Source organism: Cavia porcellus, unplaced genomic scaffold (assembly GCF_034190915.1).
Source record: "Cavia porcellus strain 051 isolate PalLab524CR breed Dunkin Hartley unplaced genomic scaffold, mCavPor4.1 scaffold_11, whole genome shotgun sequence".
Taxonomy (NCBI): domain Eukaryota; kingdom Metazoa; phylum Chordata; class Mammalia; order Rodentia; family Caviidae; genus Cavia; species Cavia porcellus.
Window position 1 is genome coordinate 29,866,223 of NW_026947494.1, and position 23,831 is coordinate 29,890,053.

At 33.9% G+C, this 23,831-nt stretch overlaps 1 protein-coding gene across 4 annotated transcripts in view; it reads right to left on the reverse strand.

Moving 5' to 3' along the window:
• Positions 1–23,831, reverse strand: part of Lmbrd2 (LMBR1 domain containing 2) — a 47,889-nt gene that overhangs the window by 17,841 nt on the left and 6,217 nt on the right. For 3 of the 4 annotated variants that reach the window (XM_063258069.1, XM_063258070.1, XM_003470219.5), the window contains exons 2-9: positions 23,585–23,821; positions 23,236–23,333; positions 21,616–21,711; positions 18,236–18,403; positions 17,194–17,404; positions 4,602–4,676; positions 2,985–3,098; positions 2,438–2,621 (exon numbers count right to left, since the gene is read on the reverse strand). In XM_063258069.1, the coding sequence (XP_063114139.1) occupies positions 2,438–2,621; positions 2,985–3,098; positions 4,602–4,676; positions 17,194–17,404; positions 18,236–18,403; positions 21,616–21,711; positions 23,236–23,333; positions 23,585–23,758 (1,120 nt within the window). In that variant the 5' untranslated portion in view covers positions 23,759–23,821. Of the gene's footprint in view, positions 1–1,187; positions 1,252–2,437; positions 2,622–2,984; positions 3,099–4,601; positions 4,677–17,193; positions 17,405–18,235; positions 18,404–21,615; positions 21,712–23,235; positions 23,334–23,584; positions 23,822–23,831 lie in introns of those variants that run through there. The other variant, XM_063258071.1, reaches the window with a different exon arrangement.

The window sequence follows — 23,831 nt, forward strand, 5'->3', positions numbered from 1 at the left end:
CCATACCCTCTACAAACATCGATGTCATAAAACACAAATAAAGCCTAGAAAACTGTTCTTGATTAAAGGAGACTAAGAAGATAGGACGACTGAATGCAATGCATGATCTACAATATTTTACAAAGGACATCACTGGAATAATTAAGCAATAAGGTCTGTGAATAATGGCCATATATCAATAACAATTTTCTGATTTGGGTAGTAATAATTGGTTAGGTAAGAATGTACCTTTAATTTTAGAAAATACACACTGAAATGTAGAAGCAAAGAGGTATCATGTCTGACTATAACTCTAAAACATTAAAGGAAAAAAATACAGAGAAAGATAAAGCAAATACAGTAAAATTTTAACATTTGGAGAACTTTATATGAAAATATTTTGTCAGATTCCAGTTTAAGTCTAAATTTAGGTAAAAATAAAAGTTAAAAGAAAAAAGAAAGCACAGTAAGTTGAAAAGGCCTTATTTACATTTTGGGTGTTAGGGAATAAACCCATGGCCTCATGTATGCTAAGTATGTGTTACACCACTCAGGTACACCCTCAGCAAGGCTATGTTTTCACTTCATTCACTAAAACATTGAGCTCCCATCTCAAAGAAGTAAATCCTTTCAACTCTAAACTTAGCATAATTTCTGCTGATTTCATTATCCACACAGGTGATCTTACTTTGAAGACTGTGATCTCTCATTTTATTTCTTCTCTAATCACCTTGTTCTCAACACTATCACACTCCTTCCTATAGTCTTTTCTAAAACAAAACACTGAGAGTTAGCACTATTTTATACTTTCTCCTTCAAAACCTTCTGCCCCCTATACCTACTCTTAGCATTTAGCTAAGCAAACAGAAATATCAGAAGAGAACTTCCCCACATTTCTACTATTATATCTTCTCACATCTATGGTAATTCTGTGCCTTACTTCTAATCAATAGCATGCTTGTCACTGTTCATTATTTTTCATCTGTGAACACTGTTTCAGAATTTTCCACTACCCTATCAAATTTCTTCTCTTTATCCATTCCCAAGTTACTAGCTATAATTTCTCTTCTACCCTTTACCCACTGATCCTCCATCAACTGCTACTCCTCTTTTCTACCCTTTTCTATAAGGTAAACATTGCAAGAGTTTTCTATAATATCTTTAGTTGCCTTACTTACTTCTTCTAAACCTCAATCAGGCTTTATTACCTTTCTTCCATCTCTCTTCTCTGAAATCCAGTTGGCAAATCTTAGTATTCATGATGCAGCCTATCTACAACAATTGAAAGGTATGTTATACACCTTTTTCCTCAAAAAATTTTACTCTCCTGGTTTACATCATATCTCACTGGCACTCCTATTTTAGTGTCTTCTGCTTGCTCCTCTTATCAATTAATCTCTGAAGTCTGGATTGCTTCAGGTTTGGGCCTCACTTTTTCTCGTCTCTGTCACTTCATTACTGATTTTTACCTGACCCATGGCTCACTATCCATTGAAGGCACCCTAATTTGTATTTGCAGACCAGTCTTCTGCCCTAAGTTTCTGTTTCTACCACTAACAACCTGTATGCATTTATTGTGTGTTTTTCTCAACTCACAAGGGCATGAATTTTGGTCTTTTTAAATTGATACATATATAGTACCCAACAATACACAAAATTTATGTACTCAAATATTTATTGAATAAATGAAAATGTATCCATCATACCATGCCTTTGTTTAATTAGAAAAAATCTTTGTTGAAAAAAAATTTTCTGAGGTATTTGTTTGGTTATTAAGTCTTCATATTGAAGATCAAACATTCAAAAGATGATCAAGTGAATACAGCTGTTAGAATAAAAGATGTTTATTTGTAGTTTTGGTACAGAGACAATTTGACACATAGATTAAGTTTCTTCACACTAAATTTGGTAACATTTAAAAGGAGTGTCATAAGCAATCATAGAAGTGAAAAAAAACGATGACTGAAGTATGTAGGTTTCATAAAGAAAGAAGATGAAAATAAAGAGGACTTCTTACTGGGACTTTTCTTTTTGGTAACAAGGATCAAACTCACAACCTTTCATTTGCTAAGCAGACACTTATGCCGCTGAGCTAAACTCCCGGTCCCCTTAGTGGAATATTTTAATAGACTGTCAAAACTGAAGAACAGATTCAAATTTATGCTGTAAATTTCTTAAAATACTAATTAAGTGTATATCATCCATATACAAAATATGCTTGATGTATTATTACATACATTTTTGCATACAATTTCAACAATTTGTGAAGTAATAGTGACAAATGATGGATACACTATATGACAAGTAAACTGGTTACTTCAGAGAGGGAAATTTACCAAATATCACCCCATAATATAAATAATTCAAGTGAATTTTGGCTTTGTTTTGATTAAAATACACTCTTATTTTCTTGCATAAAACTACCATTCAACTTTGAAATTTATATAAAATTACTTACCAACTGTAGGATTATAAAAATATTGGATAAATCGATTTTCTGGCTCTGGAGACTGGAAGGTATGAACGAACTGATGGGTGGCACTAGTTTCATTTTTTGCTACATCTTCCAGATAAAATGCTTGTTCCAAAAGAATCTGCCATTGCACTTGAGTTCGACGGTGCCTCTGAACTGAATAAATCACCTAAAATAGAGAAGTGTAAGGGGTAGACTTGTCATTGTTCTGATCTAACAATGGCTGAACTCTTTTTTTAGTAATTAGTTAATTAATTTATTTATTTTCCTCACAAAAGACAAGTAGTAGTCGCATTTACTGGGTGGGAAAGTGATGAAGAATTCTAACAGTTGCATTTTTCTCTGCCCAATTTCTAACAGTACCCTTGTCTGGAAACATGAAGTTAAATATTTCAAAAATACTGATAAAGACAAGATAAAAAGAAACTTTTAGATATATATTCAGTTAAAATTTCTTCTGTGTAGATAACAATTATAAATATATTTGAAATCATCTGACAGTGAAATAGCTATAATTAATAATGAAAGTTACCTGTTTATGCAATTTTACTAGACTTTTTTCACTTGGGTAGGTATTACGCTTTTCATCAAAATCTTCATAATCATCCATATTCCTACCCATTTTTTCCTGATACTCTGTAGGGCACTAAAAGGAGCAAGCAGATTTTTTAAAAAAAATTTAATTTTAAAACATAAAATTTCACAGAAAACCATACTACTAAGTTTTTGTTAGTTCATCAGACAGAACAGTTTGTACTGTCATTGTTTGACTGCCCACTTTTTATGCTTTGATTTTGTGATGTAAGCAACTACTTCTAAGACGATGATATGTAACTTAATCAGTTAGTGATTTCTTGGTGTTTTTTTGACATTCTGTATCATTTCTACTCTTTTTTCTGTTTTGCTTTTTTCTCTAAATAAAAAAATAACATTTATTTTCATTAAAAGTATCATTCTCAGTCATCTCTAAAATTTTCTTAAAAACAAACTCTTCCTTTATTAGCATCTCCAAATAGATTTCTCCTTACTAATACTTTTCGATAATATCTTAAAAGATGTATTGACTTTCTTCTAACTTCCACTTATACTAATCTTTATGTTCAGTTATGCTAACTGGAGGACATCGAAGGCAGGGAAGCTTATCTACATAAAGTAACTAGTATTTGAGAATTATCCTAAATAGGCAATTGATAAAAACTCACTGATTTTCTAGGTTAGGTACCTTATAAATCCAATATGCTGAATTTTTAAATGTTACATTCAGAAAATTGCATATTCTATACGGAGTATCTTCCATACTATTAGTAATTTATTATCTATGTGAACTTGGACAAGTTAAGTTCCATAATAGGTCTCAAGAAGTAGCAAATAAGAGACATGGTTAAAAAACTTATTCCTACAACAGGATTTTAGCTAAAGGAACACTAGCTAATAATCAATATAACTGATTTAAAACACAGAAAAAGACATATTTCAGTGATTCTGTGGATGCATAAAAGACAATAAGGGAACTCTGCAAATAATCACTTTTGAAAGTATATAAGTTCTAATTTAATACTGCCATATCAAAATCTTAGCTGCATGGCTTTCTATTAAACCCCTACGTCATATATTTCATAATGTTGCTTATTTAATGATAAATATTTTGTAAAGTGACATGTAGGAAGTTTGCTGAAATGGATTACTTTTCTGTGTGTGTGAGAGATAAGGTTTTGCTATGTAGCCCAGGCTGACCTGGAACTCACAGCAATCTTTCGGTCTCAGCCTCCCAGATGTGAAAATTATAGGTATGTGCCACCATGCCTAGCTTCGAGTTTATTTTCCTATAAGAGATATGCCTTTAGTGACCATTTACAATGGCAGTTTAAAGGTTCTACCACTGAATCATGGCATGTACTACACATTATTCAACATCACCGCTATCTCCACATTTCAATAGAAAACAAACTTTAAAACTGATTTAACAAAAAAAGCATTATGTACACATTACCATTAGCTTATGGTTAATATTTCCATATGGGCTGGGAAGACCTCACTCATAGTTCTTTTCATACTTTGCTGAAGCTTTTGTTACTATATAAAACAGTAATCTATATTATATAAATTCATATTTAAAAAGGAAATAGACGAGATAATATAATTTAATTACCTTTTTAAGTATTGTGTCAACACACTTTCTCAATGGGTGGTTATACTTGATGCATTCATTCACTTTACGAACTTCCTATAAAAACCATGAGAAATAAAAAATTTTCACTTTTACATATCAGACATTTCAAATGCGAATGCACTAAATGCTAGTATCCAAGTTTAATTTCAACTCAAATTATTTACTATTACACAAAGTTCTTTTCATCAAGTAAAAATTCCTAATAACCTATATAAAAAATAAAGTAAGATGTAGAGTGACTACTGGCAATCCTGGAGGCCTCCAAAGAGAAAGATACTGGTGGAATGGTGCAATGGACATAGTAGATGATGGTGGCGGCTGAGTTAGTCATGCTCAGATGTCCCCCAGGAAAGGACAACTGGCTAGTAACCATCCTGAAGAGAGGTCATTTGAGCTCAGAACTCAGAGGAGCTGCAGGCTGGCTCCATGTAGCAGCTCTCAGTGTCAGGGTGAGGCTGCTGAGTTCGACTCAACACAAGGTCATAGAGCCAACTTCAAGCTGGCAGGGAGCTACTGACCGACAGGAGGCACATGGGCCATTACAGACTGAACAAACTGGGTAATAGCCTCACAGCTAGCAACCTGCCTGCACTTCTGTGGAACTGAAAGTTCAGGCTTGCTGGAATTATCCACTACGCCACTATAAAGCTATAACTTGCTTGCTGGGATTAATCAACTTGGGTCTGGACTCTGCCCACACTGTCTAACAGTGACAGCATACACATGCCTTGAAGTGGATATTTTTTCTTATTTACTTTCTTTCTTTTCTTGAATTTTTGTTGTGTTTTGATTTTTCTTGTTTATTATGTTTTGTATATAAGTGTTAACATGGTTTCTCATTCTTTTGTTGTTCTTTTCTATACTTGTTTTAATTTCTTCCTTTTCTCTTTCCCTCATATCTTCTTCACCAATTTCCCAAAGTTTGTGTTCTCTTTCTGTGTTTTCCAGGCTTGCTTCTAATCTCTTCCTCTTCTATTTCTCTGTCCCCTCTCCCTAAAATCTTTTGAAGTTTAATGGCAATACTGAGGACTTAGTTATTATTTATAACTTTCTGGTTTGTTTTAGATTTTGTAATATAACCACAGATCCATTTCATATAACTAAAGATGACAAATTAATTATTATCAGTTTGTCACTTTCTAGACTGTGTTTGATGTTACTGTGATTGCTAATTGTACTACTTCAGCCAGGTGACAAAATTATTCTAATCAGTTGTTTTTCCTGATATACCAAGACTGAGATTGCGTAAAAATCATAAACAATGCTATAGACCCATACTAAAGAACCAGGGACTGGGCCAAATAGGGAGCAACTTTCCTTCCTCAATAAATTGAAGATGCAGAATCTTTTAAAAGACGCAAAACCCAAAAGCCAGCTACATTTGGAAGATATCTCCAAGCAGTCATTTCCTAATGGGTTGAAGTACTAGTAATAAAGCTACTCTATATAAGCAATTTATAAGCATTAATCAAGGAATTAAATGGAAAATAAATTAGAAAATGAGATGACATTTGAAAATAAGACACAACCCCAGACTTCCAGCTCACGAAGGCAAGGCCAGGCAGCAATGAGGTGGAACAATCTGAAAGCCACCCACCTGGACTCTTGAAGTGGTAACAACAGAAGGAACAAAGCAGATGAACAAGGTTCTAGAAAAAAAATCAAATCAGAAATAATTTCTCAGATAACTACAGAGGTGGTGACAACAGTGAAAGACATGGTTAGTGACCCTAGAGCAGATACAGATTAAAAAAAAAAAAAAAAAGGAGCTTAGAAATTTATGGAAACCATGAATGCCCAACAAAGCAAGGAAATGAAATCTATGAAACAGATTCAAACAGCTATCTAGGACATTAAAAATTCCACTGAAAGTATATGCAGGAAAATGAACCAATTTGAGGACAGAGTATCAGATATAGAAGACAGGATTGCAGTTAGCAATCATGAAATGAAAGATTTATTAAAAATAGCAAGGGACCATGAAAAATTCAGCTGTTGCTAGATGATACAAATAATAATAATATAAAATTGGTCAGAGTTAAAGAAAAAGAATATAGTGCAAATGAAACAAAAAAACTTGTTTACAAAAGTAAGGACAGAAAACTTCCCTAGCAAGGAAAAATAATTTAACAAACAGGTAAGTGAGGCATACAGAACTCCAATTTACCATGATAAAAACAAAAACAAAAAACAAAACTACCAAGTCATATAAAAGTCAAGATTCCAGAAATTCCACACAAGAACAAAATATCAAAAGCTGTTGGAGAATAGAAACAAATCATCTATAAAGGAAAGCCCATCAGAATCACAGCAGAGGTCTCAACACAAGACCTCAAATCATGGAGATCCTAGAGTAAAATATCTCAAGTCCTCAAAGAAAACAACCTGCAACCCAGACTGATGTATCCAACAAAACTATCTTTCAAAATTGATGATGAAGTAAGATACTTCCATGACCACCAGAGAAAATTCATGAACACCAGACCAGCACTCCAAACTGTCTCAAAAGACATTCTTGAAAGAAATAACAAGGAATACAGTTCCATGAATCCCAACAGAATGAATCTGCCAAGCAAGATAAGCAATTAAACAGAGGGCAGTAAAAAAGGAAATCAACAACAGTAAAGTAACATGACGAAGGTAAGTCAATATAAATCAGGTATAACCATCTATGTTAATGGCCTCAATTCACCAATTGAAAGCAATTAGCAGAATGGATCAAGAAAAAAGATCCGTCAGTGTGGTGTATACAAGAAACACACTGATTCAAAAACAAAGTCACAGAGTGACAGTGAAAGGATGAAAAACAATACTTTATGCAACAGGAAATCAAAGAAAGCAGAGGTCACTATTCTATTTGCAGACAACAAGCATTTAAGCCAAAGCTTATTAGGACAGACAAGGTCACTATATCTTTGTAAAGGGAATAATCCATGAGGAAAAGATAACAATTATAAATATATATGCACTAATACCAATACATCTAACTATGTAAACCAAATACTAATAGACATGAAAAATCAACAAGCAGAAATACAATTGTAATGGGGGAATGTAATACCCAACTGCAACAAATAGTCAGAAAAAGTAGACAAAAATCAATAATGAAATATCAGAAATAAACCAAACTTTTGAACAAAGACTTTAATAGATATTCAGAGTAGTCCACCTCACATCAAAATGTACTTTCTTTTCAGCTGCACATGAGATGTTCTCCAAAATTGAAGATACTTGCTAATAGAACATGCTTGGGTAAATACAAAGGAACTAAAATTATCCCATACATATTAGACCATAGTGCGTTGAAATGGGAAACCAAAGGAAAAGAAACCTTAATTACCTCATAAGCACATGGAAATTAAATAACACCTTCTTGAACAATTAATGGGTCCCAAATGAAAGAAATTAGACTGTTTTTACAATTAAACAATAACGTCAATACTATATACTAAAACGTTTGGGACACAAGGAAAGCAGTCCTATTTAGGATGTGAAAGATCACTTGGACAGCTCTCCTTGAACGCAGGACAACTACTTTCAGTTTAGGTACACCTGGCCCCATCTCCATGTACTCATAGAGCTGGCAAAGTTATTTCCTTTTCCCTTCCATTGGTTCTTAGCAAAGTAAATAGGGCTAGCTGAAGTAATCATAAGACTACCCTATCTCCTCCTTTGTGTTTCTCCCTCTAAAAAGCTGAGCACAGCAGGATGACAGAGCAAATGCTCCAGCAATGTCAACTGGGTTTGAGTCTCAAGATAAAAGGTTATAACTTCCCAAGGCAGAACAAGTTTGTAGATTGAAACTGAAACACCAGTAGTCCCCCAAACATAAAATGCTATCTCGACTGTGTTATGCAGATTGGCTTTCTGCATACACTTCTCTTTATATATTGCAGAGTTGCTTTTTGGTCACCTAGCTAGCACAGCTCACACTACTCAAGTAATTGCCGCCATTCTCACCATCACTTATCCTCAAGCCTCTCCCTTCTTCCAGAATTAATAAATCCTGGGTTAGGCTCTGGGTTGGGCCTTTGTCCTGTGAATTCTCATCTGGACTGGACTCAGGACCCCTTGGCTGTACACAACTATGAATATGTCTTAGTATCTTTATTCTCACCATGCATTGCCCTGGAGGTCATAGATCAATCAGAATTAATTCACCCAGTGTTCCAATAACATTTCAATGGTATTACAAATATAAACTTTCCAGACTAGGAGGAGGTTGGAAAAAGAGATTACAGTATTTGGTTTATAATATGAAGGAATGTACGGCAGAGCATACTCATATGAAACAGAGGAAACTCACAAACAACCTAATGTTGAACCTCAAGCTTATAGAAAAAAGAACAAGTCAAGCTCAAAGCTTGTATGATGGAGGAAATTATAAAGATCCGAGCAGAAATTAACATAATAGAAACTAATAAAACAATATGAAGATCATTGAACTGAAAAGTTGGCTCTTTGAAAGATTAAATAAAACTGACAAACCTGTAGAAAACCTTACCAAAATGAAAGACTCAAATATACGCAATTAGGAATAAAAAGTGAAATCAAAGCAGATACTACAGATATCCAAATATTCATCAATACCTACTTTGAGAACTTGTATTCTACCAGAAAAGAAAACACACAAGAAACAGACAGACTCCCAGATATGTACAAATTACAGAAGCTAAATCCAGAAGATATAAAAATTATAAATGAACTACCATCAATTAATGAAACTGAAGATGTAATTAAAAACTTACCAACAAAGAAAAGCCCACACCATGATGAATTCACTGCTGAATTCTACAAGAAATTTAGAGAAGGCCTAATGCCACTACTTCTCAAAATTTTTAACGAAATTGAAAGAGAAGCAGTACTCCCCAATTCATTCCTAGAAACAAGCATTACCCTGATAACTTCAGAGAAGGATTCAACAAAAAAGACAACTACAGGCCAATCATCCAAGTAAATACTGGCACACAGCATACAGGCTGTCATCAAGAAGATTATACACAATGACGAAGTAGGATTCATCCCAGAAATAGAGAGATAGTTCAACATACACAAATAAATAAATGTAATACAAAATATCAACAAAGCCAAGGACAAAAACCACATGATCATCCCAATAGATGCAGAAAAAGTGTTGACAAAGTCTAACACCTATTCATGATAAAAACCCTACAGAAAATGTAATAAGTGGTCTTCATCTTAATCTGAAAGCCATCTATGAGAAACCAATAGCCAACATCATACTAAATAGTCAAAAACTCAAAGCTCACTATAAAATCAGGAACAAGAACAGGATATCCACTGTCACCACTCTTAGGTAGTTCTGGAAACATAAGCCAGAGCAATTAGACAAGAGAAAGAAATATAAGGATTTAGGCTAGGAAAGTAAGAAATTAAATTATCATTATTTATATATGAAATGATATTCTACATAGAAGACCCCACTAACTCCACCAAAATACTTTCAGATTTAATAATCAAATTCAGTAGCATGGCATCTGAACACTCAAACATCAACAGCCTTCCTATATACAAACAAAAACTCACTGAGAGAGAATCAGGGAAAAACACCTTTCATAATAGCATCAACAAAAACTGAAATGCATAGAAATCAATCTAATGAAGGAAGTAAAAGACCTGTATACTGAAAACTACAGTACTCTGAAAAAGAAGATTGAAGAAGCTATCAGACAATGGAAAGATATGCCTTGTTAGTGGGTAGGAAGAACCAATATAATGAAAATGGCCATATTCTCAAAACTGTTACATAGATTTAATGCAATCCTGATAAAAAATTCCAAAAGCATATCTCACAAAATCAGACATCAACCCAGAAATTCATATGAAACCAGAAGAGACATAGGACAGCAGGAACAATCCTGGGCAACAAAGGCAAGGCAGAGGACATCATAATCCCCAACTTCAAACTATACTATAAAGCAACTGTGATAAAAACACCATGTTACTGGCAAACAAACGGATCTGAGGATCAGTGGAACAGATTAGAAGGCACAGAAACAATCCCAGACATACCCCTTTGTAATAATTATAGATATATTTTATACCAATTCTGAATCTTTAGAGAAAACCAAACAATACTCACTTTTGGTAACTTTCTAGATATATCTCATTATTTGCTCATTCATTATACAAAGATTATTCAAATTATTTTAGAAGTTCACAGAAGATCTGACAAATTTTGTGATTCTTAAAAAACAGGATTGTATCCCACCATCCTGTCTCTCAATATCAATTATCTCATTATCTTAAATATAGTAAAGAAACCAAAGGAGGTAGCAAATGCTACATGTTACAAAATACCTGCTCCTTTTCAGTAAGAGACCACTCTAGAATAGTCACAAGTGATTCATTCTACATTTGTTTATTAAGACTATAAATTAGTTTTGGATAATCTACACTGGACAGTGGGTAGGAAGACTACAACTAACATAACAGCTTGGTGGTGACATAAATAACAGCAAATAGAAAAGGAATAAAAGGTTAAGGAGCGGAATCCTTAGAATTAGCAGTACATAGGGAATCACAATATTATATACTATGAAATAAAGATAAAATTTTGATCAACTATTTTAAGCAAGAAAAACAGCATGACAGCATATGAGTCAAGAAAGGAGTTCACTGGGGTATTAAAAAGAACATCTGAGCTGTAGCGTACATAAGAGTATTAAAGGATATAGAACTTGAGGCACACAAACCATCTGACATGTCAAAAATTGTTATAAATATTCATAACTGATATAACTAAGTATCACTGCCCTTCATAGGTAAAGTTTTGACAATAAACAGAAAAATAAGAATAAAGAAGAAATATAATTAGCATCTACATGTATAAAAGAATGTTTAAGCTCACTAAAAACAATTACGGATACAAAAAGTACACAGTTTTGTTGCAAAATCAGAAAAAAAAAAAAAAACCAGATACCATGTTAAAGCAGAACTCAGGGCTTTGCAAAAATCTTCCCAATTTAGCCTAGCAACTGCTGGGGAAACCCCTCCCCCCCAGGAATGTGGACCTGTTTTTCTCACTGATAAAGTTGACATTTCAGTAGTTCTGTCAATGGAATCTCCTCCCTTAAAGAGGCAGTACTGGGTATCAACACAGACAACACTAACAAATGGGGTTGTAAACAAGCTTTACAGCTCTCAACATCCTGAGATACACAGGATGTGCTTTCTTTCAAGGCTAAAATAAGGTTTAGACACTAGGACGACTGACTGTCTTTGCTTCATCTCTACTTGCTTGATATTCCAAATTGTGCAAAACAGGACTTCCTAGTTTGGGGCTAGCCTAGTTTTGAGCGTTTCTAATGGCTGGGCCAGTGCATCATTAAAGTGCTCCTAAAAAAAAAATCCCTTCTTTATCTCTTCAGTTTTTTGGAATTTCTACAACAATGTAGTGATGTAAGATCATAGAGAAACAGGTGTTTCTATATAGAGTTAAAAGAAACATAATCAATATGGAGAGTAACTTCACTGTTGCATACCACAAGCTGAAAAAATAATTACAAAGACAATTGAATTTTATAATCTATTAAAAGACATAATCAACACCAATGTATTTTAAGTTTTCTCTCAAACTAACTTATTCACACTTTTGTACCATTTTTTCCTATAGCACATTCTATATACCTCCATCAAACTGATTGTCCTAAACCAGCATCACATTTCTTCCTCGTTTAGAAAATGTCAGTGATTTTTCATTACTTTCAAAATAGTCTGGACTTTCCCATTTGACACTGAAGGCCCTTATAAGGCTTCACGATCACTTTAATTTGGCTTTAGAACTTTCTAATATTTGACTGGAATGCTATGAGCAATCAAAATGCATTCTTCAATACTCAAGTCATATTTCATCTCCTCTGATCACTATGAAGATGTGAAATCACTCCATATTAGAAAATGTCCTTTGTACTTTCCACATCACATTCAGCGTACGCTGTAAGGGAGTGTAAAATTTTCTGCTTTAGACAGTTACTATCCTAATGCTAGTACTTAACATGGCAGGGAGATAAATACTTGTTAAATGATGAATAAATTTTCTCAAATGTGTGTTTTTGCATATTCAAATTATCTTAAAGTACACGTATAAAAAAACTCATACCTGAGAAACAGCACTTTTTTTTGGTGATACTGTTTGCAGGGAGAGGGAAAAATTCTGGTATCCACGTGAATGTGCTACAAAATATCCAGTAGGAAGAGCAGTTTCTTGTTTACAGGGAAAATTTTCTCTAAATTTTTTAAAATAATCTACCTGTTTAAACCAATTGAATACACAAAAATAGCATAGAAGGACCAATGCCAGTTCTTAATTTCCTACATCTTATTCCCAACTAGAGGACTCTACTTAATAACAACATCTATTTCTTTTTCAAAAAAATTTTCCTTATTTATTTTAAAGAGGACAAAACAGAATAAAACCAATCAAAACAAACCAGTGTAAGAGATACAGGCCTAAAAACATTACAAAATCAACAATAGTTACATAATGCCTTTTGATGTCTTCAAAATAACTGCAGATAACTTCAGACATAGTAAATATCAAACAGAACAGAAATAGAATAGAAACAACAAAAGCAAAGACAATGAATGCAATAAAGGACTTCAAAATAAGCCAATAGTAAATCCAAAATGGTTACTGTAATATACCTTGCTATCTTTGAAATAGCTACTCCGGCCATCAGAGTTGACATAATCAAACAAAACAAACGAGAATAAAACCCAACCCAAAAAAACAATGGAAAGGATACAGGACTTAAAAACAAGATTACAGGGAATCAACAGTGGCTGCAACCCTCTGAAGGAGATCCCCCCTGCATGTCACCCAGCATACCATTATCCTCTGAACCCATGATCAGACCACTGGCACTACACCTGCAATGTTAGTGAAACACCAAAGCATCACAGGCATCCCATTGCATTTCACCTCCACAGCTACCATCACAGCCTGTGTTTCTCTGGATAAGCTGGCCACTTATGGGGATAGGTAGGGGGCTGGTTGTGGGATGGTACAGCCCACATGCCAGAAGGGGCTGGGAACTGGGATTTGGCTGTCTCAGTCTGGTGAGGGTCCATGTATGGCACTGGTTCCCAAGCTGGGTTTGCTGGCTAAGGTGTCCTTTGTTCTCTCAGTCCCTAATCCACGAATGGTGCTGACTCATGGGGAGAGGTTAAGGTCTTAACATCTATTTCATTCAGACATTGAAGCTTCCAGAAAAATCCAGATCTCAATAAAATTAATTTACATATTTGTTAAAGGAATATTAAATAACCTGGTGAAACTCAAATTCTTCAAATTTGAATCAAGTGAATAGCAACTTTTAAAATCTATAATTAAATATAAATTTAACTAAATAAAAATAAAGAATTTTATCAATAAGTATCTATCAAATATAAAATTTTAAATATCTAAAACCTTCTTCAAACATTTCAAATTTCTAAGTATATCAAACATATAAAAAATTATTAAATATCAATCATCTTTTGAGATAGTAACATTTATTAAAAGCCAGAGAAAACACGTGAGTATACTATTTATAGGTTTACTCCTACAGTTTTGAATTAATGTTTTCTCATGTAATTCTTTACATTTTAACAAGATTTTTTTTCTTGGTTCAGGGGATCAAACTCATGACCTCATGCTTGGCAGGCAGGCACTTATGCTGCTGAGCTATATCCCTGGCCTAGTAATTCTTTATATTTTACAGAATACTAAAAAGTCAACAGAAAGTTTTGCAATCACAGCATACATCCATTTGTTCATTTACTCATTCATTTAAAAATGGTTGCAGGGTGCCTAAGAGTCTAAGAGTAGAGAAGACCAGGAAAGATACTATGAGTTGAATTTTGTGTGTCCTAAAAATTCACGATGGTGTCCTCATCACCAGGATCTCAAAATCTGATCTTATTTGGAAATATAGTTGTTATAGATATAATTAACACAGTAAAGTTGAGCTCATAGCCCCTTGATAGCAAGTCGTCTTTCAAGAAGAGGAATGTAAGACACAAGGAAATACAGAGAGAGCAAAGGTTGGATCTGCAAGTCAAGAATACTAAAGGTTGCTAGACGTTAGGAGAGATGTGAAAGATTTCACCTAGTCCTCAGAAGAAAGCAACCCTGATATCTTGATACTGTACTTTTTGCCTCTAAAAATGTGAGACAATAAATATCTGTTAATTAAGTCTGTAGTACTTTTCTTACAGCAGCCCTAGGATGCTTCCTAGGGGAAAAGCTTCCTTGAAAAATTTTCATTTATGTTACAACCTGAAAATGAAGTAGAAATTAGCTAGAGAGAGTAAAGCATTCCAAAAATTTGAGACTAACATGCTCAAAGACAGGAAAGAGAAATAATAAGTACAATAGTTAAGAAAAAGAGTCATTAAACCAGATCAAAGCTGGTCCACCTCCTGTTCTTGAATTAAAATACATGCATACTCATTCCTTTATGTATTGTGTATGACCACTTTCATGCTACGACACAGTAGTAAAATAGAGACCTTGTGGCACAGAAAGTCTAAACTATTTACTATCTGGTCCTTTATAGAAAAATTTGCTAATCCCTATTAAAGGATTAAGTAGTGTTACACTGTTTAGATTCTTGACTTACTAGTTGTACAAATGTAGTAAAGTTAAACTCTCTGTGCCTATCTGCTGCATTTATAAAATGGGCATTTAAAAAAATCTCTTTATAAAGCTATATGAGAATTAAATATAGTTGACCCCTGAACAATATAGCTTTGACATGTACAAGTCCATCTATATCATTTTTTGAAAATTTCAAACTTTATACAAACCTACAAATCAAACACACAGCATAGAAATATTTAAAAAGTGAGACATTATACATGTAAATACTGTATAAAATATTTGTGAATAGTCTATTTTGTTATTTACTACCATAAAAAGCATACAAATGTATTATAAAATTAAAATTCATTAGAACGTATGAGTACATTTACTTACTACACATAATTAAGTCGAGAAATGTAAATCAATGTAAATATACAGTATTAAGTCATAACTGCATAAAACTAACTTACTGAACTACCATAATAATTTCACAATTACCTCTTTTTGTGAGTGGTGAGTTCAAGTGTGGTATCTGATTAAAAACACCATGTGATACTGAACATCCCACATCAAAAGGTTCTCGCTTAAGTGAATTTTTTATGTCGGTAAAAAGGATTTCTTGATTCTAGGGTATTTTTCGCCATGTATAATGTATATAACATATGCAATATGTGTTAACTTTAATACATGTAACATAAAATATATTACTCAGCTGTTTATCATACAAGTAAAATTTCTGATTAACTATAAGCTATTAGTAGTTAAGTTGTTGGGCAGTCAAAATTTATATGGAGTTTTGACTGCACAGGGGTCAATGGCCACAACTTTTGTATTACTCAAGTGTCAATTATATATTCATATACGTAAAGTGCTTAGAATTTAGGTACATAGTCTACATACTGTCATTATTATTACCATTATCAAGTTTAAGGAGGTAAGGCTGAGTGTGAGGTAAATATTAAGATAGGATCATAGTACGTATAACATATTAGTAATTATAATGCACATATATTAATAATATATATAATACCGAATTGTTTATCATTTCATCATTAGCAAGTTTAAGTAGCCAAAATGAGCAGACATGAAGGGGATGGAGGCCTCGATTATGATAAGGCTAGAGAGCTAAACATAAGCTAAATTGGTTTTTAAAACTGTTGGAGTTTATTCTCACGTGAATGAAAGGCTTTCAAAATGAGATTTTCAGTTGGAAACAAACGTTACCAAAGCAAAATATTTTCCCCCAGAGCAAAAGTGTGAAGAGACTATAATGATCACTTGTAAAACCAAATTATTACTTAATACAGCAAAAGTTTTATAATTTGTTGTGTATTTTTACATAATTACTCAAACTTATACTTTCAAAAGCATAGACTCCAGAAAAATGTGGTTAAGTTTCTTTAAGTCAATTGAATTTTACAAGGGAATAAAATGAAGTGCCTTACAGATAGAAAACAAACTTTGGTGATATAGACATCCATACAAATTGTTCTTTAAAGATGTTTCCAGATTTGGTGGGATTGACTAGCTTAAGCTTTCAGAGAAAAGTGTTCTCTGACCACTTCTTCACTTCACTATTTAGAGCAATCATATAATCTATTGCCTAATCTAGGAAATACTTGAGAATAAAAGAGGTCATTGCTTAAAGCTACCCCAAGCCAAATATGGTGGCTTATAAAGCTACTTAAGAGGTAGGCGGAGGCAGATGAAGCATGAAGTTCATCTTGGTCAACGCTGCCTCAAAACATTTTCTGCAAGAGTTGCTAGAGAATCCAAGTACTTGCCTGGTATGGTCACCCAAGACCACAGTTTAAAAAAAGAATTACCTAAGACAATAGGCTGAACTATCAGTAGAACATCATCCTGAATGAGCATCAAATTTGTAGATGAAGCCACTTGATTTGCTAACAGAAACCCAGCAGTATCAAAAAGGAAACACATTCAACATGGTAACTATCACTTGTGAAGTTTAAATTCGTCTACCTCCATAACATCTTCTAAATTCTCTTCTGCATCTGCTTTCTCTGTCATCAGTTTGGCTGCCTTAAAGTAAGTCTTCATAAGTAGGTAACCTCTTTTTGCTCCATTCCAGTATGACCGAGGTATTTCCACCAAGCCATACCCCAACAACAACACGAGAAGAAACAAACCCCACGTATTGGCAGCAGCTATACCAATTGTCTGAAGTTGGTTCCTAAGAGAAAGCATAAACAGAGCTGTGATAAACATATTTTCCTACAAAAAAGTAAAATAGAACTTACTAGTATTAAGTGTCTTTTCAATAAACCACTTTAAAGGATGGGTAGGATTTTATATGAAAAGTTTAGAATTTCAAATACTGAGATTCATATTTTCAGTTAGAGCAAATGTATTTTAAAGGAAAAAAAGAGGGTTCACGAACTTAATTCTTTCAACAATTCTGGTTGCAAATTTAATTAGATGATAACCAAATTAAATTTCTCCATAAGGCCAACATTGAATCTAACCATTGAATTTGATTCAGTTTTCATCCGAGTCACAGAAAGAATTATACTCACGAACTAGGTACCACTATAACTCAAAAATGGACTTCGACATAGAAAATACTGCTTCTATTACAGTTAAAATTGGAATGTGGGGGTACTTAATGTTAAAAAAAAATGCCTAGAGATTTTTCTCAAAGAAAACATACCTGTTACTGATGCTTTTTGAAAATTTTTAATTTTTTTCTTTTTATTTTAAAATTGTCTTGCTATATCACTTAGTTGCCAGGGCTTCACTTGAACTTACGATCTTCCTGCCTCAGCCACCCAGGATGTTGGGATTACAGGCATATGCCACCACGTGCAGTACCTAACAGTTACTTTTTAATGATGTTATCCTGCATCTTCTTTCTTAGTAATAAGAATTATTCAGATTTTTGTGAAGTAATCTATAAAACACATAAATTGCTAAGTTCCTTGATAAAATGTGTTCTTATATATGAGACAAGAATTTCAAGGAAAAATATACACAGAAACAATATTAAGAAGACTACTTTTCTTACCATTCTAAATGCAAACGTGGGTTTACAGCTACATAAATTAAAAATGCTCCAAAAATTAGCAAATATGTCCCATAGTAGATTGCATTCTCAATCAGTGCAGTTTTTATCTTTCCAGTGATGGAAAATCCTCCAGATCTTGCATATGACTGCATAAAAGGTAACAGAATCCTAGATGGGCAGAAAAAATGTAATTAGAAAAACAAAGTAATTATATATCTGTTGTTCTGGTTTATATTTGGATAACTCCCAAGAGCCTCACATGTAGACAGACAGGCGGGGCTTAGGAAGAGGACTGGACAATGGGGATGCTATAGCTGACTTGCTGTTTGTTAGTGTGGGGAAAGCAGACCCCAGGGATGTGACCTGAAAATGTGTATCTCCTTTCTGGCTTCCTTCTGCCTCTGACTCATGGGTGCAATGACAGAAGCAGGTGTCTTCCTCTGCCATGTTGCTTCTACCTGAAGCTGGCATACCATGCAAGCACTGAGACTTCTGAAACTGCGAGCTAAAATAAACCTCTCCTCCTTCAAACTGTGGATGTATTTTGTCCCAGTGACAAAAAAGTAACTAAGATAACAGTATAGCTCAGAATGCTAGAAATATACGAATCTCAATTTTAATGGATAATTCTCATTAATAATTACATGTTAACAGTGAATAAACCATAAACCAGAACCAATAATTGACCAGTTCTATAATATTAAATTTGGGGGAAACAAAGGCCTCAGGCAAGAGAAAGTAATAAACACTCTTGGGCAAAGGAGACCACAAGGATCAGCAGCACACAACAATGTGAAAGATTTCAGATAAGCCTAAAAATATGACTTTAAAGGCCGTATGAAGAATCCAAGCTGCATTCAAAGAATGAGGAAACTTTTTTAATAGAAAGGATATATGATTAAATTTCAGAAGGACTGAAAGAGAACAACACTGCAACTAGTTGGGAGGTTAAGGAAAGTGATGATAACAAAACAGGAGGGAGAGTCAGGCATGGTGGAACTGTCCTGTAATCCTGGCACTCGCCTGGAATCCCAGCACCTGGGAAACTGAAGTGAAAGGATCAGGAGTCTAAGACCAGCCCGGGCTACACAGTGAATTCAAGGGCAGCCTGGGCTACACAGTGAGATGAGGTCTAAAAAAGCAAAAGAAACAGGAGGGATTGATTGTTAGTCCTAGTGCTCCAACTTAAGAGACATCCAACAAGAGTTGCAATGGGAAGAAGTAGTTGGGCATCCAGCTGCAGTCAGGAAAGACTAGAAATGCAAACAGATTCTGGAATCATCATCCACATAAATGGTACAAAAATAGTATCAGTAGATTAGCTCTGAATATGTGGCATGAAGAAGGAAACAAATGAAAAATATCAACTTTTTAGAGATGTAGAAAAACAGGAGAAAAAGGATTCAGTGAAGAAGGCCAGAGAACAGTAAGGAACAAAGAAGAAAACCAAAAAGTAAGTGGAAGAGAAACCAGGAAAATGAAATGTTTAAAACTGGAAAGAGAAAACAACAGAATCAAATGCTGCCAAGAGGTAAACTAAGTAAACAAGTAAACAAAGAACTGGTATATGTGAGTGTAGACATCAATACAGAAAAAACAGCTGAGCAGTAAGAGTTGAGCAACAAGTAAACAATGAGCAAATAGAGACACCAAGTATGGGAGAGTTCCTTTAAGTATAGCTGGGTAGGCAGGATAAACTATTATATACACCTAAAATGGAGTATCTTACAGAAAAGAAAAAGAATAGAATACTGATATATATAACAGATAAATATCCCAAATATATTATAAGCAAAGAAAAGAAAAAAAATTATATACCATACAATTCTATGTCTATAAAAGTCACAGTCAAGCAAAATTAATTTATGGTGATAGAAGCCAGAGTCATGGTTGTCCGTGGGGACAAGGAAGGAGCAGGAAGACAGCTTCTGAGAGCATTGTTAATGTCCTATTTACATTCGTTCTGAAAAAAATTTAAGTAGCTGGGCACAGTAGCACACACCCATAATCTCAGCTACTTAGGAGGCCAAGAAAGGGAATCAAGAGTTTGAAACCAGCCGGTGCAACAGGACAAAACCCTTTCTCATAAAATAAAAGGAGTTAGGGTTGTACCTCAGTGGTACAGCATTTGCCTAGTACACTCAAGGCCCTGGGTTCAAGTTCCAGTATTTAAAAAAAAAAAAAAAAGTCAAACTAAACACAATCTGTGGCTTTTTCAGTAGAAATATATAATTCAATGTTGTAAGATCTCCAAAAAAACCTTTAATTGTAGTGAAATGAACAAGAGGCTGGAAAGGGATTTGAGTTGAGAGATTTTTTTGTTTGCTTGCTTGTTTTAAAGGGTAAGGTAATTACTTTTTCAAAACTAAAAGCTATAAGTAGGTGACAAAAGCTGAATATGGGTCCTCAATTCAAGAAGAGGGAGCAACTTTGCAAAAATAATTCTTCCATCCTTGGAAGGGAAGAGAGAAAAAAGATGGACAGGAAAGTAATTTGTTAGTGAGAAGCTAAAAGAACAGCCATCCGAAGACTTCTATTTTCACTGTGAGACAGAAAGTAAAGTCATATGCCAAGAGCGAAGGTGACTTTAGTGGGAGAAAAAAGCCATGAAAAGGATAGAAATTTTAAGTGACTGGAGATGTTTGATGAAGAAATGAATAGCAAACCGATTAATGAAACAAAGAAAGAAATGCAATGCTGTGGGTCCAGTAGAAAATGGTAAGCATGAATTTACAGAGGAACTCATTTACACTGTTGTATGATTTTTTTTACACACAATTTACAATACAATATTTGAATTTTACAATATTCAGCCCAGTTTGAAACTTAGCTGCATCTCAAAGATGTTCAGTAGGCAGTGGGTAAATATGTCTATGGAACCAGCAAAGACAGCAGAAAGATGAAGCTATAATAGGTCTATGGAAAAATTTGGGATGCATTATTGACCAGTAAAATCATGCCTCTGATTAAAACTGCCCAGGATGATCACGCTTAACATCCATCAAGGAAATTCAGAATGTTAATTTAGCAGGTAGAAGAAATCAAGGAATAGTGGTGACCTTGGCAAGAATCCTTGCATGTGAAAAAAAGGACTAGAAAAAAGAGTTGTTGAAGGTCAAGAGAGAGGGCAATAACTGGAAGGAAACCATAATAAGGGAAACTTTTTGTTTTTTTAATCTGTTTTCTAATTGTTTATTTTTCTTTTCTTTTCCTTTCCCTCTCTCCCTTTTTAAAAGGGGAGATATGAGCTAGCAGAAAGGGAGAAGATACCAATATAAAGGGGGAAAATACATTGTAAAATACAAAGGTTCATTGAAAAATAACCTCCTCTTTTTACGTTAGCCAGAATTTAAAAAATTTTATCCTTCACTGTCACCTACCATGTTAAAAATTGTGACGTCCAATATACTACCCTCCAAAAAACTGGCATGATTCCATCAGGAATGTAACTCCATGGCTTAAAACATGGATGTTGCCTGTATAATAAAATTTAAAGTCAATTAATCATAAGTGATTATTACTTAAATAAATCATACAATTAATTTATGTGCAGCACACATAATCAGATTAATAATTACTGACTTTGCGTCATAAGACATCATAGAAAACTTAAAATGCAAAGCTGACTCTTAAATTAAAAAACCCATACATACATACAAAGAAAACAAAACAATTTGTTCTAAAGAGAAATGCCATTTAGTCTTCAACTTTCAGAGTATTTTTAGTCAAAGAGTAAAAAGAATGGTCAATTAATAGACTAATAATGCAACAGTCTTCAAAAGTAAATGTGATTAAATCAAATCTTTAATGACTAGTCTTTCCTATTTGTGCAGTTCATTAAGGTTTTTCTTTGGTTTTGTTTTTGTTTTTTCCAAACAGGATCTCACTATGTAGCCCAGGCAGGCCTTGAACTAGTTCTATAGCTGAAGTTAGCCTTGAATTTTTGATCCTCCTGTCTCAGCCTTCCAGGAAGTTTTATTCTGCTTTTGTTTTGTTATGTAGCAATGGGAGTTGGAGTGAAGAAGATATTAGGTGATTAAGTTCAAGAAATTGGAGTGCTAATTAAATTAGTCACTATAGGATTTTTTTTTTTTTGGTACCAGGGATTGAACTCATGACCTCACATCACCAGGCAGGTGCTTATGAAACTGAGCTAAATCCCCAGCTCCTAAGGATAGATTTTATGCAGATGTACACCAGTATCCACACATAATTGTGTTTGAATTTTCTGATGAGTCTCTGCCCACAGATTCTTCCATATAAGTCTTTTAGGTGCAAGGACATCCTTCAATCCAAGGATTTAACAATATTCTATAATTTCAACTGATCTATAAACGATTTCTAATGGTGTTTCAAAGGGGACGAACAACTGCAATTTAAATTATTCAATGTAGGGTTTTTTAAAAGTTGCATAAAGAAACGCAAACTACTTAAAGCATTGGCCAAACTTTATATCAACATAGATTAGTTTCTTACTTGGACATTTGATATGAATTCAATATTACCTTGTGACAACTTGAACTATAGTCACACTTGGTTTAAAACACCAATGCTTTTAAGGAATGTACAATACAAAAGGAATACCCCATATATAGAATAACCTTGTAAGTGAGGCAAAAAATCAAAAACAAAAAACTGCATGCTACTTAATTTATGTGTTCATGGTGCTGAAACCCAGAAATATTCATGCTCTGTTTCTTTAGATATGAGACAGCCGCTGCAAAGAAATAAAAACTCTGGAAGTCTCAAACTTGGAAGTAAAAAAATCAAGACTCCTCTGAGTTTTTTTACTACCATCTACAGTGTATCAACAAATATTTAGTTTAGATTTAAACAGAAGATGATATCATAAAAAGAATACTGGTGAAGGATAAAAGTGGATCAGTAGAGATTTTTTTTATAAATGTAAAAAATATGGGTGATAAAAACAGTTTTTAAACAATTTTTCTCTTATAGGATTAAGTAAAAACAATAAATAAAAAATACAAAGAGCAAAATACCTGGGAACGGGAGCAATAGTTGCATATGATCCTGTACTGTTGTTACTCTCTGGAGGGCTTGAATTTGCAGCAGCATTCCTGCACCGGTTGTATATTGTCTAAAGCAATCATAGTTAAAAATGAAAATCAAGTTATTAAATTTTTAAGAGATAATGTAGTTTATAAATCTACCTACCTAATGTTATCTTTTTGTCTATGCTGTTTAATGATCAAATTCTTAAAATAACACTTAAATTCAAAATATAAGCATAACCTGATGTAATGTCGCTCAGTGAGATATAGTGTATCTCAAACAAATTATATAATTACAATTGCTTCTAAAATTGTGAAAATCAGTTTTGCTTCTTACCGTACTAACATCCAGAGGCAGTATGAAAACAATAAGAAAGCAGAGGTACCAAGCAAGCAGTGTTCCAACAATTACAAGTCTATGCTGTTTCTTGAAGTCTCCGTATCGATGAAGTAGAAATAAAGCCAGAAAAAAGACAAAAATAATCTCGAGTCCCAAAGCTGCACCACTCATTATTGAATATTCACTCTGAGTAACTGAAGTTATTCATGTACAGTTCTGAACCATATCTGTTCACTGAAAACAA